The 17,250-nt window shown below is 42.5% G+C and overlaps 1 protein-coding gene across 2 annotated transcripts in view; it reads right to left on the bottom strand.

Moving 5' to 3' along the window:
* Positions 1-17,250, bottom strand: part of mcm3ap (minichromosome maintenance complex component 3 associated protein) — an 80,260-nt gene that overhangs the window by 22,078 nt on the left and 40,932 nt on the right. For both annotated transcript variants that reach the window (XM_060827694.1, XM_060827695.1), the window contains 4 exons: positions 16,022-16,353; positions 14,390-14,502; positions 1,398-1,529; positions 570-683 (listed from right to left, as the gene is read on the bottom strand). In XM_060827694.1, the coding sequence (XP_060683677.1) occupies positions 570-683; positions 1,398-1,529; positions 14,390-14,502; positions 16,022-16,353 (691 nt within the window). The remainder of the gene's footprint in view (positions 1-569; positions 684-1,397; positions 1,530-14,389; positions 14,503-16,021; positions 16,354-17,250) is intronic.

Raw genomic sequence — 17,250 nt, 5'->3', positions numbered from 1 at the left:
GGGACAAAGCAAAGGGCTGAGGGCAAGTTTCTCCTTAACCTCATTAACTTCTGCAATTTAATGAGGTTAAGGAGACATTGTGACATGCTGTGTTCATCGGTACCACCCTGGCCTTTCACAGAAATTAAAATTCTGTAGGAACATGGTCCAAAGCTTGAAAACTGTTGCCCCTCACCCCCATATACATTCCCATCTTTCCACAACCACTCTCACTGCCACCATCCTGTTCCCCTCCCTCATCCATCTCCCAGTTTGCTTCTGCCCCTCTCCTTAACCATTATTCTGCCCCACTCTTCCCTTCCACAAGTCCCAACCCTCCCATACTGGTCTCCCTAACTCCTCCTCACTCTTAGCTCCCATCTCTCCTGCTCCATTCCTCCCCTTGTCTCTCCTCTTCCCTCCACCCACTGCTATCTCAATCCCAATCCTCTCTCCACTCCCTCCACGAGCCCACTCCTGTTCTCCCTCCCACTCCATCCATTCCGTCCCCAAATGCCGAGTCATGCATGAGAGGTGGAATTCCATTCTTCCTTAGTTTTCCAAATGCTTCGTGCCTTGTTACTCATTACCTTAGCTCCTGAATAGCACATTTCCTTACAGAGTAATCCACAACTTGCTCTGTAATTTCCTCACACAGTGTTTGACTGTACTGGCTCTTCCACAACTCCCGTTCCTTCTTCAATCTGCAATACAACAAAGATTCAAAGATTGCTCTTGTATTTTTGAAAGGTGTCAGGATTTTGCTCTCACAGCAAAACTGAAATTTTGAAAATCCTAATCACACGAACTGTTGTCCTTTTACACCTGAGCCCAAACTAAAGTCAAGAACCAGCACTTACCTTACAGTTATAGAACCAAAGCAAATCCAAAGCATTTTACAAAGTTTAATTAACAAACAATGCAACATCAAGGCATTAAGGGGATATTAAGATAGAATTGAAAAGTATGGCACTGGCAAAGCACTGCAAGTCAGGCAGCATCCGATGAGCAGGACAACATTTCAGGCACAAGCCCTTCAGCAGGAATGAGCTTATGCCCGAAACTTCGGCTCTCCGACTCCTCGGATGCTGCCTGACCAGCTGTGCTTTTCCACCGCCACTCATTTCGGCCCTGATCCCCAGAAAATGTAGTCCTCACTTTCTCCTCTTTCAGACAGGACAGATAGCCAAATCATTAGTCAAGGAGCTAGATTTCAAGGATGGTTGTGGGAGGAATTTGGTGGTGGTAGTTGAGAGGGTGAAAGGTGGAGGTATTCAGACACAGAATTCCAGAGCCTAAGCAGCAGTGACACACCAGTGAGAGGGCAAAGAAATTCAGAAGGCACAAGGGGCTCAAATGGAATAGAGATGCAGGAAGTATGGAGCTGGAGAAGGTGACAAAGAAAAGGAGAGCGCCACCTGGCCTGTTCAATTCTGCGTTTTTCATCTTCAATCCTCTGTCTCTCTGCCTGAAGCTCCTCAGATGAAGTCTGCATCAGCATATCCTTGGTAACTTCTGCTATCAGCTCCTCCGATGATCTGTTTGACAAACTAGAAAAATACAAAACGATGACACCCATGACAAAATTCAGTGGGCATTTAAAAGCTAATCTTCCACAGAATGATATAATTATACAACACAAAAACAGGCCATTTGACTCCACCAAAATTTGCTTACTCGTCTATCAACATAATCATTTATTCCCTCTCCTTCAAACTTATTTAAAGAGGAGCTAGATAGGTTGTAAGTTTCATTTCACATTGTGATAACTGGAGTTCTACATTTATATTACTGTATTTCTTCTAAGTTTCCTACTTGAGTTCTTGCTGATTCTTTTACTGGATGGCAGTCAATATTGCTGTTCCACAGAAGTAGAAATACACTTTTGCTTCGTCTACTTTGGCTAAATCTTTCCAAAATGCTCAGCAGTTGTCAGACGATAATACCACTGGACTAGTAATCCCAGAGGCCATGGGGACTTGGCAGAAATCCCACCATAACAAGTGACAAAATTTAAATTCATTGTTTAAAACTAGTTTTGAAAGCTAAGAAGGTAAATGATAATGAAATCATTTTAAAAACATGTCTGCCTCAGAAACCTGCTGTCCTCAGATAATCCGGCTTTTATGTGGCTCCAAACCAACAGCACTGTTGTTGATCCATAACCGCCCTGTGAAATAGCCTGGGAAATCATTCATTATCATCAAAAAGTGTGGTGCTGGAAAAGCACAGCTGGCCACGCAGCATCTGAAGAGCAGGAGTTGACGTTTCGAGCATGAGCTCTTCATCCTGATCAGCTGTGCTTTTCCAGCACCACACTTTGACACTGATATCCAGTCCTCACTTTCTCCTAAATCACTGTCTGTTCAAAGACAGTTAAGTCAGTCAAGAAATACTGGTCTTGCCAATGTATCCATACGCCTAAAGGCTATTTTGTTTTTCAAAGAACAATCTGTTCATACTTTAATATTTCTATCTTCAGATCTGGTTTCTTTCTTTTTGAAGTCTCTCCTGTGCCTCTGCATTGCTTTTAGAATAGGCTAAACAGAATTCCATGCCGCACCAGCATTCTTTTTCCAAGCTGGATGGACATTTACTTAACTGTTACGATCACAACTGATGGGATGACCCTTGACAAATCAGATGTGAGGAAAACTTTTTGCACTTTGGTTACTGTGTTGGTCACTCACCAACATATTCATACGGCGTTATCAACGCAAGTTTTACAAGAGTACCTGATTTATTTTGTGTAATAAGCTCAAGGAAACAAAATATATGAAAGATGTCTGATCATAAACAGCAAAGAAGAACTCAGCTCTTCTCTCAGTTAAATCCTTTACTAGTACTTAAATCCAGTGAAATTATCACTTCTATGGTCGTCTCTCTGCATATTCACTTAATACGATTCAGTTTATTGCAGTCAAAGTACTGAGCTTTCTCTGACTTGGACCACTTTGAAGCTGCAAAAAATAGCAAAAGTCTTTCCAGCTCTAATGGCTTGAAGCCCTCTGAATCAAAACTGTCTTTCTGGTGGAAGTGAACCCCTTCTTAATTGAAACACTATTGTAGTCATTGGCTATCTGTCTTTGAGTGTCATAAAGTTCAAATTGCAAACGTTTCATTTAGCCTGTTGATCATTGAACAGACTTTCATGATACTATGTTTGCACTTGCTGTTCAAAAATTATTTTCTGACCTCTTCATGTAAAAGTCCTCTTTCTCAGAACGAAAGCCAAATTTCCAATATCCTTTACATTATAATCAAAATTTCTAAATGACAATATGTTACAAATCTTCAGCACATCACAACTTCTCTATATTTTCTCCCAATTCAATCCCTCTAAATTAAACTCAAGTATTTGTTTTGCTTTCGTATGTACTTACATCTCCAAATTGCACTTTTAGCGATTTACATAATATGTATTGCAAGATTGCTTATTTTCCAAGTAACATGTTGTTTCCTTGTTTTCTTACCATAATAACACAATACTTGAAACATGCTGAAAATGTGTTGCTGGAAAAGCGCAGCAGGGCAGGCAGCATCCAAGGAGCAGGAGAGTCGAGGTTTCGGGCATGAGCCCTTCTTCAGGAATGAGAAAAGTGTGTCTAGCAGGCTAAGATAAAAGGTAGGGAGGAGGGACTTGGGGGAGGGGTGTTGGAAATGCGATAGGTGGAAGGAGGTCAAGGTGAGGATAATAGGCCGGGGGGGGGGGGGGCAGAGAGGTCAGGAAGAAGATTGCAGGTTAGGAAGGCGGTGCTGAGTTCGAGTTCGGAACGCTGATAGGGGAGGGGAGAGAAATATATCTCTGGTGGTGGGGTCCGTTTGGAGGTGGCAGAAATGACGACGGATGATACAACGTATGTGGAGGTTAGTTTCGGAACACTGATAGGGGAGGGGAGGGAAATTCGGAACGCTGATAAGGGATATACTTGAAACATATAACCTTCTCGTGCTCCTCAGGGCAAGTAATGTTAATTCAGGAGAAAGGAATATTTTCTGTTTCACAAATCTGAGTCAAGCTTAACCAGAGGTGGGCTATTAGACGATTTGGTGTGTGCTAAGATACAATCTACTGTGACAAGACAGACTTAAACAAGAACTGCAACCATTTTCCACTCCTTCCACAGTAACTGTCTATGACTTCTCTGGCCAAGAGGACTTCAGAGGCAAAGCTGCACTGACAATTACGGGTTAAAACGGGCGACCCTAACGGATATTTTATTCTATTCTTTTAAAGCAGCTCAAACTATTTAATTTAGGACATTCAAATCCAAGGAAAAATGTGATGTTGATCATAGAATCTGAACTGAATTCACAGCTTCACAGACATTAAGGCTGACCAGCTTTGAGATTGTAGTAGATTAGATTAGATTAGATCCCCTACGGTGTGGAAACAGGCCCTTCGGCCCAACAAGTCCACACCGACCCTCCGAAGAGCATCCCACCCAGACCCATTCCCCTACATTTACCCCTGACTAATGCACCTAACACTATGGGCAATTTAGCATGGCCAATTCACCTAACCTGCACATCTTTGGACTGTGGGAGGAAACCGGAGCACTCGGAGGAAACCCACGCAGACACGGGGAGAATGTGCAAACTCCACACAGACAGCTGCCTCGGGAATTGAACCCGGGTCCCTGGCACTGTGAGGCAGAAGTGCTAACCACTGAACCACCGTCCTGTTGTGAAACGTGGAGCTCATTTCTTCCATTTTCTCTACTTGCTCATCCCAGTCTAGGTTAGTATGGTGTTTCAGTCTACAATGATGAAAGAGTTGGGATGACGAAGAGTATGCCTCAATGCTCTACATTAGCCAGAGTGCAGCAGACAGAGTCATAGAGATGTACAGCATGGAAACAGACTCTTCAGTCCAAACCGTCCAGTCCGACCAGATATCCCAACCCAATCTAGTCCCACCTGCCAGCACCCGGCCCATATCCCTCCAAACCCTTCCTATTCATATACCCATCTAAATGCCTCTTAAATGTTGCAATTGTACCAGCCTCCACCACATCCTCTGGCAACTCATTCCATACACGTACCACCCTCTGCGTGAAAATGTTGCCCCTTAGGTCTCATTTTATATCTTTTCCTTCTCACTCTAAATCTAGACTCCCCCCACCCCAGGGAAAAGACTTTGTCTATTTATCCTATCCATGCCCCTCATGATTTTGTAAACCTCTATAAGGTCACCCCTCAGCCTCCGACGCTCCAGGGAAAACAGCTCCAGCCTGTTTAGCCTCTCCCTGTAGCTCAGATCCTCCAACCCTGGCAACATCCTTGTAAATCTTTTCTGAACCCTTTCAACTTTCACAACATCTTTCCGATAGGAAGGAGACCAGAATTGCACGCAATATTCCAACAGTGGCCTAACCAATGTCCTGTACAGCCGTAACATGACCTCCCAACTCCTATACTCAATACTCTGACCAATAAAGGAAAGCATAACAAATGCCTTCTTCACTATCCTATCTACCTGTGACTCCACTTTCAAGGGGCTATGAACCTGCATTCCAAGGTCTCTTTGTTCAGCAACACTCCCTATGACCTTACCATTAAATGTATAAGTCCTGCACCTTGCATTTATCTGAATTAAACTCCATCTGCCACTTTTCAGTCCATTGGCTCATCTGGTCCAGATCCAGTTGTAATCTGAGGTAACCCTCTTCGCTGTCCACTACACCTCCAATTTTGGTGTCATCTGCAAACTTACTAATTGTACCTCTTATGGTCGCATCCAAATCATTTATGTAAATGACAAAAAGTACAGGGCCCAGCACCGATCCTTGTGGCACTCCATTGGTCACAGGCCTCCACTCTGAAAAACAACCCTCCACCATCACCCTCTTGTCTTCTACCTTTGAGCCACTGACACCTCAGTCACCTGCCCTGCCTTATTTCCCAAGAGTAGGTCAAGTTTTGCACCTTCTCTAGTAGCTACATCCACATACTGAATCAGAAAATGGTCTTGAGTACACTTAAGAAATTCCTCTCCATCTAAACCTTTAACACTATGGCAGTCCTAGTCGATGTTTGGAAAGTTAAAATCCACTACCATAACTACATTATTCTTACAGATAGCGGAGATCTCCTTACAAGTTTGTTTCTCAATTTCCCTATTGGGGGTCTATAATACAACACCAATGATGTGATCATCCCTTTCTTATTTCTCAGTTCCACCTAGATGTATTTCTGGGAATATCCTCCCTCAGCACAGCTATAATGCTATCCCTTATCAAAAATACCACTCCCCCCTCCTCTCTTGCCTCCCTTTCTATCCTTCCTGTAGCATTTGTATCCTGGAACATTAAGCTGCCAGTCCTGCCCATCCCTGAGCCATGTTTCTGTAATTGCTGTGATATCCCAGTCCCGTGATCCTAACAATGTCCCGAGTTCATCTGCCTTCCCTGTTAGGCTCCTTGCATTGAAATAAATGCAGTTTAATTTATTAGTCCTACCTTGTCTCTGCCTGCCCTGACTGTTTGACTCACTTCTGTTCTCAGCTGTACCCGTCTCTTTCCTCACTATCTCCCTGGGTCTCACCCCCCTACCTTACTAGTTTAAATCCTCCCAAGCAGTTCGAGCAAATCTCCATGCCAGTATATTGGTCCCCTTCCAATTTAGGTGCAATCCGTCCTTCTTGTACAAGTCACTTCTACCCCAAAAGAGATTCCAATGGTCCAAAAATGTGAATCCTTCTTCCATACACCAGCTCCTCAGCCATGCATTCATCTGCTCTATCCTCCTATTCCTGCCCTCATTAGCTCGTAGCACTGGGAGTAATCCAGATACTGTTACCCTGGAGGACCTCCTTTTCAAATTCTTGCCTAACTCTCTGTAATCTCCTTTCAGAATCTCAACCTTTTCCCTTCCAATATCATTGGTTCCAATGTGGACAATGACCTCCTGCTGGCCCCTCTCCCCCGTGAGAACATTCTGCACCTTCTCCAAGACATCCTTGATCCTAGCACCATGGAAACAACACACCATTCTGCTTTTTCTCTGCTGCTCAAAGAAATGTCTGTCTGACTTCAGAATCCCCTAACACAATTGATCACTTGGAAGCCGGGCACACCCTTCGTTGCATTAGAGCCAGTCTCAATACCAGAAACTTGGCTTTTCGTGCTATATTCCCCAGAGAATCCATCACCCCCTACATTTTCCAAAACAGCATGTGTGTTTGAAATGGATTTATCCACAAAAGACTTCTGCACTAGCTGCCTACCTCTCTTACCCTTCCTGGAGTTGACCCATCTATGTGACTATATCTGAGACTTTCCCTCCTTCCTATAACTGCCATCCATCACATACTGTTGCTGTTGCAAATCCCTCATCGCTTCCATCTCTCTCTTTAACCGATCCACTCGATCTGATAAGATGCACATCCAACAGCATTTATGGCAGATATAATCCGCAGTAACCCTTAAACTCTCTTTAAACTCCCACATCTGACAAGTACATTTTACTGCAAAGGCCATTTTTGCTCCTTCACAATCTACAGACCCAGAAAATAACACTGTCTTATTCCTCTACAAACACTGCCCCAGGTTAAATTAATAGCTATGGCTTATATTTTAAGTTTAATCAAGAGACTTATCTCCAAAAACATATAATCAAGAAAGAATCAACTATACTCACTACTGCAGCCTTTCTCTTGGACAGACTTAAAACAACAATTAACTTATCTGATTCTGTGCTGTGAACTTCACCCAACAGTTCCTCCAAGATTAGTTGTGAATTTCACTGTTTGTTCATTTTCCCAGATGCACTCCGATGTCCAGCGATACAAAAAATCAAACAGCAAAGGCAGAAACTGTGCAGGTTCTCTTTCTCTCTCTCTCTCTCCTGCACTGTCCTCACCATGTGCTTCCTTTGTGGGCTCTTCTCCCTTTTAAAACTGCTGTTGTTTTGACTTTTTTTTTCCAAAGTTCCAAAACAATGCAACAGCATATAAAACAGTAATTGCTGCTCCTGGAATTCAAGGAAATCACCTCCAACACCTAAAATACCTCATTCAAGGAGCACTCTAACCTCCAAAATTATTTCCTCCCACAATTGGTATCTATCTACAACACCACCTTCAAATAAGAGAAAGGGAAAATTTTTCTTTTCATTTCAATGCATTACATGCTGCTCAGCATTGCCTCTTTCAGCTTGCTTGACTATTCAACGTAATCATGGCTGATCATTCAACTCCACACCCTTTCCCTCTTTCTCCCCATTCCCTTTGATTCTAATATTCCTGAGAACTATATCCAACTCCTTCTTGAAAACATTCAATGTCTTGACCTCAAACACTTTTTTTATGGCAGAGACTGCCACAGGCTCAGCAATTTCTGGATGAGAAATTCCTCCTCCTTTCAGTCTCAAACTGACTACTCCATATCCATAGACTAAGATTCCTGATTCTAGACTCACAGGTCATCAGTGACATCCTGAAAAGCCCATGAAAACCAAAGTACTGGCATTGCAGAAAAGTTCAAAGAGCCCTTGAAAGAAAAACTTTGCCTCCCTCGGTGAGGAGATACATTTTTTGCAAACAGGATAAGGAGAGGCACAATTAACTAATTCAATGGGACACTGTGTAAAGGGAGGGACTCAGGGAACTTCAAATGCATAAATTTTGGAAGGTGGCACAACATACATTAAAAACAAAAAGATAAAAGGAGGGAACTTGTGCTTGGAGGCAGAGGATATGGGTGAGATCCTAAACGAGTACTTTACGTCAGTATTCACCCAGGAAAAAGATATGGAGGATGGTAAGATGTGCGGAGCATACTAGGGCATTTTGAGATCAAGAAAGAACTCGTGTTGGGTCTCTTGAACAGCATAAGTCCCCAGGACCATATGGTATCTATCCCAGGTTAATGAGGGAGGCAAGACAGGAGATTGCTGGGGCCTTGACCAAGATCTTTGCATTCTCATTAGCCACTGGAGAGGTCCCAGAGAACGGGCAAGTAGCTAATGTTGTTCGTATGTTGAAGAAGGAAAATAGGATCCAGGAAACTATAGACCAGTGAGTCTCACATCGATGGGTGGGAAGCTATTGAGAGAGAATTCGCAGGGAAAGGATTTACACGCATTTAACATTGAACAGTACAACGCAGTACAGGCCCTTCGGCCCTCGATGTTGCACCAACCTGTGAACTAATCTAAGGTCATCCCCTCACACCTTCCCATCATCATCCATGTGCTTATCCCAGGACTGTTTAAATACCCCTAATGTGGCTGAGTTAACTACATTGACAGAGGGGACATTCCACGCCCTTACCACTCGAAGTAAAGAACCTGTCTCTGACATCTGTCTTAAATCTATCACCTCTCAATTTTCAGCTATGCCCCCTCCTACAAGCAGACATCATCATCCTACAAAAAAGACTCTCACTCTCCACCCTCTCTCATCTTCTGGTCATCTTGTATGTCTTTATTACATTAAGAGTGTAAGAACTAGGAACAGGAGTAGGCCATTTGGCCCTTCAAGCCCATTCCACCACCATTTGATATGATCATGGCTGATCTTTTCATAACCTCAGCTCTGCTTACCCACACTCTCTCCATAACCCCTAATTCCTTCACTGTTCAAAGAAATGATCTATCTTAGCTTTAAAAACATTTCCTGAGGAAGGGTGAAATATTTCACTGGGCAGGGAATTCCATAGATTCACAACCCTCTGGGGAAAGACATTCCTTCTCAATTCAGTCAGAAATTTGCTTCCCCTAAATTTGAGGCTATGCCCTCTTGTCCTACTTTCACCCACCAGTGGAAACATCCTCTCTACCTCTGTCTTATCTATTCTCTTCATAATTTTATGTGTTTCTATAAAATACCCCTCTCATTCTTCTAAATTCCAATGAATATAATCCCAGTCTACTCAGTCTCTCCTCATAAGCCAACTCTTTCAACTCTGGGATCAACCTAGTGAACCTCCTCTAGTGCCAGTACATCCTTTCTCAAGTAAGGAGATCAAAACTGCACACAGTACTCCAGGTGTGGCCTCATCAGCACCCTGTATAGCTACAACATAACCTCCCTGCTTTTAAATTCAATCCTTTCAATATTGAAGGACAAAATTCCATTTGCCTTTTTAATTACCTGTTGCACATGCAGGCCAATCTCACATTCATGCACAAGGACACCCAGGTCCCTCTGCATGGCAACATGCTGTAATTTTTTACCATTTAAATAATAACCCTTTTTACCATTATTCCTCCCAAAATGAATGACTTTACATTTATTAATATTGTACTCCATTTGCCAGAGCTTTGCCCATTCGAAGTATCTATGTCCCTTTGCAAAGTTTCAGTCATCTACATTCTTTACCCTACCACTCATCTTAGTGTCATCCGCAAACTTTGACACACTATACGTAGTCCCAATACGGATCCCTGAGGCACACTAGTCACTGCTGGCCAACCAGAAAAGCACTCATTTATCCCCACTGTTTGCCTCCTGTTAGTTAACCAATCCTCTGTCCATGCTAATACATTACCCAAAACACCTTGCATCCTTATGTTAAGCAGGAGCCTTTTGTGCAGGACCTTGTTGAATGCCTTTTGGAAATCTAGATACACCGCATCTACTGGGTCCACGTTGTCTACCATGTTTGTAATGTCTTCATAGAATTCCAGAAGATTAGTTAAGCATGACATGCCTTTCATGAACCCATACTGCTTCTGCCCAACAGGACAATTTCTATCCAAGTGTCTTGCTATTTCTTCCTTGATAGTATATTCAAGCATTTTCCCCACTACAGAAGTTAAGCTAACCAGTCTGTAATTCACCATCTTTTGTCTACCTCCTTTTTTAAACAATGGTGTCAAACTTGTTGTTTTTCTTGTTGGAAGTGACCCAGAATCCAGTGAATTTTGGAAAATTTCCACAAGTGCATTTGCTATTTCTCCCACCATCTCTTTTCGTACCCTAGGATGTGTTCCATCAGGGCCAAGAGACTAGTCTACCTTTAGCTCCATTAGCTTGCCCAGCACTACCTCTTTCATGATGATGATTGTTTTCAGGTCCTCACCTATCTTCATCTCCTTGTCAGTATCTGCATGTTATTAGTGTCCTCCTTATGAAGATCGACAAAACACACCTGTTAAATGCCTCCGCCACTTCCTCATATCCCATTCCTAAATCTCCTTTTCATCCTATAAAGGATGAATGTTTACCTTAGCCACTCTTTTTCATTTTATCTATTTAAAGAAGCATTTGCTATCCGTCTTTATATTATGAGCTAGCTTACCCTCAATCTACCTTACTTTTCTTTATAGATTTTTTTGTGGCTTTCTGTTGACCTTTAAAGTTTTCTCAATCTTCTAGTTTCCTGCTGGTCTTTGCCATTTTGTATGCCTTCTCTTAATCTGATAGCCTCTCTTATTTCCTTAGACATCCACAGCAGAATGCTCCTTTTCTTACAGTCCTTCCTTTTCAGTGGTATATACTTTTGATGAGCACTTCAAAAAATTGCTTTGAAAGTCATCCACTATTCGTCAACTATCCCACCATAATCTCTTTGCTTCCAGTCTACTTTAGCCAACTCCTCCCTCATCCTATTGTAGTCTCCTTTGTTTACGCATTGGACTCTGATATTGGATTTTATCTTTGCACTTTCCATCTGTATTCTAAATTCAACCGTACGTGATCGCTCCTTCCAAGAGGATCCCTAACTATGAGATTATTAATTATTACTGTCTCATTACACAGGACCAGATCTAGGATAGCTTGCTCCCTCACTGGTTCCATTTCATACTATTCAAGGAAACTATCGCAGATACATTTAATGTGCTCCTCCTCAAGGCCACCCTGACTGAACTGGTTCAACCAACTGACATGTGGATTTGATTTCCCCCATGATAATTGCCGTACCATTTTTTACAGGCATCAGTTTATTTCTTTGCTTACTGTCCATCCCAATGTAATACTATTATTTGGTGTCCTATAGATTATGCCTACCAGTGACTATGTTTTCTAAGAATCTCTCATTTTCACCCAAATGGATTTAACCTTATTCTCCATCGAACCTCTCACCACTGCTCTGATGTCATCCTTAAATATCAGAGTTGCACCACCCCCCTTTACCTTCCTGTCTGTCCTTGCAAATAATTAGATATCCCTAGATATATAACTCTATTGTGACCATCTTGCAACCATGTCTCTATAAAGGCTACTAAATCAAACTCATTCACAATGACTTGTGCTGTTACTCATCTGCCTTGTTTCGAATGCTACGACTATTCAAATAAAGTGCCTTATGCAAGCTTTTATTCCCTCTTTACGAATTCTCACATCTCCATTATTAATATCTCCAGAATTACCCTTCCTTTTAACTTGTTTCATGGTTTGCCATGTGGTCAAACATTTCTGCACACATGCTGACCTGTGGTTTCCTTTCTACTTATCATACTTAGCATTGCTTTCCCCTTCCCTTCCCCCAAATTCACTAGTTTAAAGTCCTAGAGACCACCCTATTTATCCTTTTCACTAGAACACGGGTTCCAGATCGGTTCAAGTGGAGACTATCCCATTGGTACAGATCCCTCCCTGTTCCAGAACTGATGTCAATGCCCACTGAAATGGAACCGCTCTTTCCCACAATATTCCTTCAGCCACATGTTTACTTCCCAAACTTACTTATTCCTAAACTAATTTGTATGTGGCTCAGGAAGCAATTTGGTTCATAGCTCCTGATAATCCCCAAAGAGGCCATCTTTCCTAGCCTTGCCTATGTTGTTTGAAATGATGTGAACCATAACAATGGGATCCTCCACCTGCCGCTCCAATATCCTTTCAAGCCGGTCAGAAATGTTCTGCACCTTGGCACCAGGCAGGGGCGTAATGTGCAGGATTCACGATCCTGCTTACAAATGATACTCTTTGTCCTCCCCCCTTATTATAGAATCCCTGACAATCACCATTTGTCTTTTTGCACCCTTTTCTTGAATGGCCTCCGGTACCATGGAGCCATGGTCAGCTGCTCATCCACATGCAAGTACCTTGATCCTGTTGGACAAGGTGAAGAGCAGAGGCTCCTCTACCTACCTCACTTGCAGTCACACCCTGCCATCCCTGGCCACTGACCAAATTTGTGATAGTTAATCCACCGGGTGTGACAGCCTCCTGAAACAAAGCATCGAGGGAACTCTCCCCCTCCTGGATGTGCCGCAGAGTTTGAAGCTCAGATTCCAGCTCCATCATCTCTAAGGCGGATTTCCTACAGGACCAGCACTTGCTGAAATTGTGGTCACTGCAGTTCACAATGAGAACAGCCAGCTCCCACATCATACAGCTGAAGCACATCACCTGCCCAGCCATCTCTACTTAGTGAACTAAATTATTAATTAGTTAATCCTTTATTAGCTGAGTTATATACTTACAGCTCTGCTTCACCATCTGATTCCAAAAAAACAAGGCTTTACACATTCCTCAACGATCCACTCTTCAGTGCGCACTGAAACCTCTCAAGCAAAAGCCTCAGAACTTCCACTCTAACACTGGCCCACTCTCTTAATGGCTGCTCCCTTGTACATCTTCATCTTGCCAGTCGTTCTCTTCAGAAAGCCTTTTTTTTGATCAGAGGAGGACAGAGAGTGGGAAACACTAATGCAGTGTTTCGGGTTTAACCACACCATGACACTAAGTTCTCCTTGACATGCTGTGCAGTCGTGGTGTTCTTAGGATCCATATTGGGAGCACTACTGTTTGTGATATATAAAAATGACTTGGGTGAAAATGTTGCTGGGTGGGTTAGTAAGTCTACAAATGATACAAAGATCTGTGGTATTGTGGATTGTGTGGAAGGTTGTCAAAGGATACAGTGGGATATAGACCAGTTGCAGTTATGGGTGGAGAAACAGCAGATTGAGTTTAATCTGAGTAAGTGTGAGCTGTCGCACTTTGGGAGATCAAACGTTAAGGAAAAGCATAGTTAATGGCAGGACCCTGAACAGCACTGATGTACAGAGCGATCTTGGAGTTCAAGTTCATAGCTCCCTGAAAGTGGCCACTCAAATAGACAGGGTGGTAAAAAAGGCATATGGCACCAACTGAAACAAATTTGGATAAGGTAAACAAAGAAAAACAGTTTACAGTAGCTCATATTGCAAGGATGAGTGGAACACCGATTTAAGGTTATGGGCAAGTGGTACAAGGAGAATGAAAGGAAGAACATTTTTGTGTTGTTATTGGTAGATGACCTGGGACTTGCTGCCATCAAAACAGTGTAAGCACAGATAATCAATCACATCAAATGGAAACTGGATAAACACTAAAACGAAATAAATATGCAGCACTACAGGGACTACTCCATGGACTTGAGTCAAATGGCCTCCTTCTGTTTCATCATAAATTTTATAAAACGACCCTACAAGCCCTTCAGTGATAACAATTCAGCCTGAAGTAGCTTATTACCTGATGGCTTCAGCAGCAAAAGCTGACCCTGCTTTTGCCAGTTCTTTACACTCCACACGGAGAACATCCTTCACTATATCATTTACCACATCTTTGACGACTTCAACTATCATCTGAAAGGGACAGAAAAGCAATACTGGCACGTGGAACAAACAATCATCATAAAAAAAAGAACAGATTTAAAGCTCTTCACCCATTACTGCTTTCCCTTACCTTTAAACTGAGTATCTGCTGACATTTAGAACATTTTATTGTGTCTCATTTGCTCTTGGATTTCTTTCATTTTACCCGTAAGAAACAGTAATATAATAACAATTAGCCCACTACTCCACCTAATTATCACATTAATACACTGCTGCAGAATTGTTCAAACACTGAACTGGTAGGATTTATAATTTACCTTTTTTGGTTTTTCCAAAGAACTTATAATACCTACAGGATTAAACAAAGAAATCCACTCCAGCAGATACACTGCCACACATGCCCAATAACCAGGAAAAAGATCAAAATACTGTCTAAACTAACATTACTATGGTGTGTGTGTACGTGCGCGTCTCAAAAAGACCCCATGGGTATTCTCAGAATCATGGAAAAAGTTCATTTTTATTAAACTTCGCAATGTTCCCCTAGTTTCCTGTCCTTTGGACCCAGATTGACAAAAAAAAAGCTCAGATCAGCTTTTGGTACTTATCAACAATTACTGTTTAAGATAAACAATTACCTACAGATAAACAACTAAAACTCTAACCCACTTACAAACTCCCCCTTTATTCATGCGCATACACAATGTAACCAGACTCAAAAAAAATGGGTGTTATTGGTGGAGAGAAGACTGGGAAGGCAGTTCACTGGTGCCTGTTCACAGGATTTGCTGAGATAATCCTTTTCACTCATCTGAATACTACTTCTCAGGCTTTTGTCCAGATATTTTCACTCGTTTGCAAGGTGAATGGTTCACAATTATAAAAGGTCTCTGACTTATTCACGAAACTCCACTGCAACAAGGGGAAGTAAACAAGAGCTACCTTTCAAGCTGAAAGGTAGCTCTTACAGTCAGTGGAAGACAGACAGATTCTGTCCTTCTGGACATTGGATGGCTTCTGTCAAGAATAGCACACCACATTCATACGTAGACATCTGGCTCCAGTTGGTCTATAACCAGACGATTCTGACTGTTTGAACCAGCCATTTTCCCTTTGCCATTTCGGTCCACATCAAAAATACAGAAAAATAAAAATGCAACATCTTTACACTCTGTTGGCTCTTCCAGAATCCCAGATAACTTATCTCCCTCAACTAACAACCGCACTGTGCTCCTATCATCTGATTTGTCATTTTGTGAAACTTTGGCGTGCAGCAAGTTGACAACTAGGTTTATCTACACAACAGCATTAAATACACATTCGTGAGCTAGGAATGGAAGGGGCTGATTATTAAATATTATAACGACTTCTGCTGCAAACACAAACAACAATGGAGAAACAAAAATAAATCACTATGCTATGTGTGCATATATAAAATATCTAGATACATATAAAACTCATTAGTCACAAGCACAAACACAAGTTGGAGGAAGATCACAATCTCCAAAAGGAAGGTTAACATCACACTTCTGATATAGTCAGGCTGTACCTTTTCAGAATAGACTGGTTGAGGCTTGGGTGGAGGTGCAGCAGGTACCTGAGGGGCGATAGGCACAGCAGGCACCCGAGGGACGATAGGCACAGCAGGCACCCGAGGGACGATAGGCACAGCAGGCACCCGAGGGACGATAGGCACAACAGGCACCTGAGGGACGATAGGCACAACAGGCACCTGAGGGACGATAGGCACAACAGGCACCTGAGGGACGATAGGCACCATTGCAACCACTGGAGCAGCAACCTGAGGCAATGGCGATGACGGAGAGCACTGTGCGACAGCAGGCATTTCTTGGGCTGAAGTTTGGTTCCCTAGTGGTACAGCTACAAAAATTACAAACAACAAATATTACAAACAATAGAAATTCACATTCAAAATAACTGAAAATGTTCACTCACTTCAGCAAATATTCCAGCTGTGTGAAAACTTGGTGTAAAAGCAGAAAATACATTCAAAAGCAGAAAGTGAAAGTGTTAAAATTCAGGTTTGTCAAACTTTTACCTTGAAAACATTGTGTTTCTCTCTTTACAGATGTTGCGTGCTAAGTATTTCCAGCATATTCCTAACTTGTTAAAAAAATCTCTTTTGGCAAATTAGAGCGAAGGGGATGGAAGCTCGGGCAATTGCATGTTTCTCCTGCAGGATGTGGGTAGTCAGGGTCACCATGAGTGACCCTGTTGACTTCACCTGCGATAAGTGTACCTTCTTACAGACCAGAGTTTAGCCAGAGTTTAGGGAACTGGAGCTGCAGCTGGATAAACTTCAGATCATTCGGGAGGATGAGGGGGTGATAGAGAGGAGTTAAAGGGAGGTAGTCACACCTAAGTTAGAGAATAAAAGGTAGCTGGGTGACTGTCAGGAGAGCAAGGGTGGGAGACAACACCTACCAGGGGAAAGCCACAGCGGCCAGGTCTCTGACACTAAGCGTGGCTCTGTGGCTTAGAAGGGAAAGGGAGAGACTGGGAAGAGCAATAGCAATAAGAGATTCGATGGTTAGAGGAACAAACAAATGATTCTGTAGTCACAAGCAAGAGTCCCAGATGGTACCTTGCTGCCCAGGTGCCAGGATCAGGGATGTCTCACATCGAGTCGACAGGATTCTTAAGGGGGAGGGTGAGCAGCCAAAAGTTGTGGTACATATAGGTACCAAAGACATAGCGAGGAAAGGGTTAAAAATAACACCACCAGGTTAAAGTCCCAACAGGTTTATTACCAAGGTC

The sequence above is a fragment of the Hemiscyllium ocellatum genome, chromosome 7 (assembly GCF_020745735.1).
Source record: "Hemiscyllium ocellatum isolate sHemOce1 chromosome 7, sHemOce1.pat.X.cur, whole genome shotgun sequence".
In the NCBI taxonomy this organism is placed as follows: Eukaryota; Metazoa; Chordata; class Chondrichthyes; order Orectolobiformes; family Hemiscylliidae; genus Hemiscyllium; species Hemiscyllium ocellatum.
The sequence above is the reverse complement of the archived record's forward strand: the minus strand, read 5'-3'. Positions and strand labels throughout refer to the sequence as shown.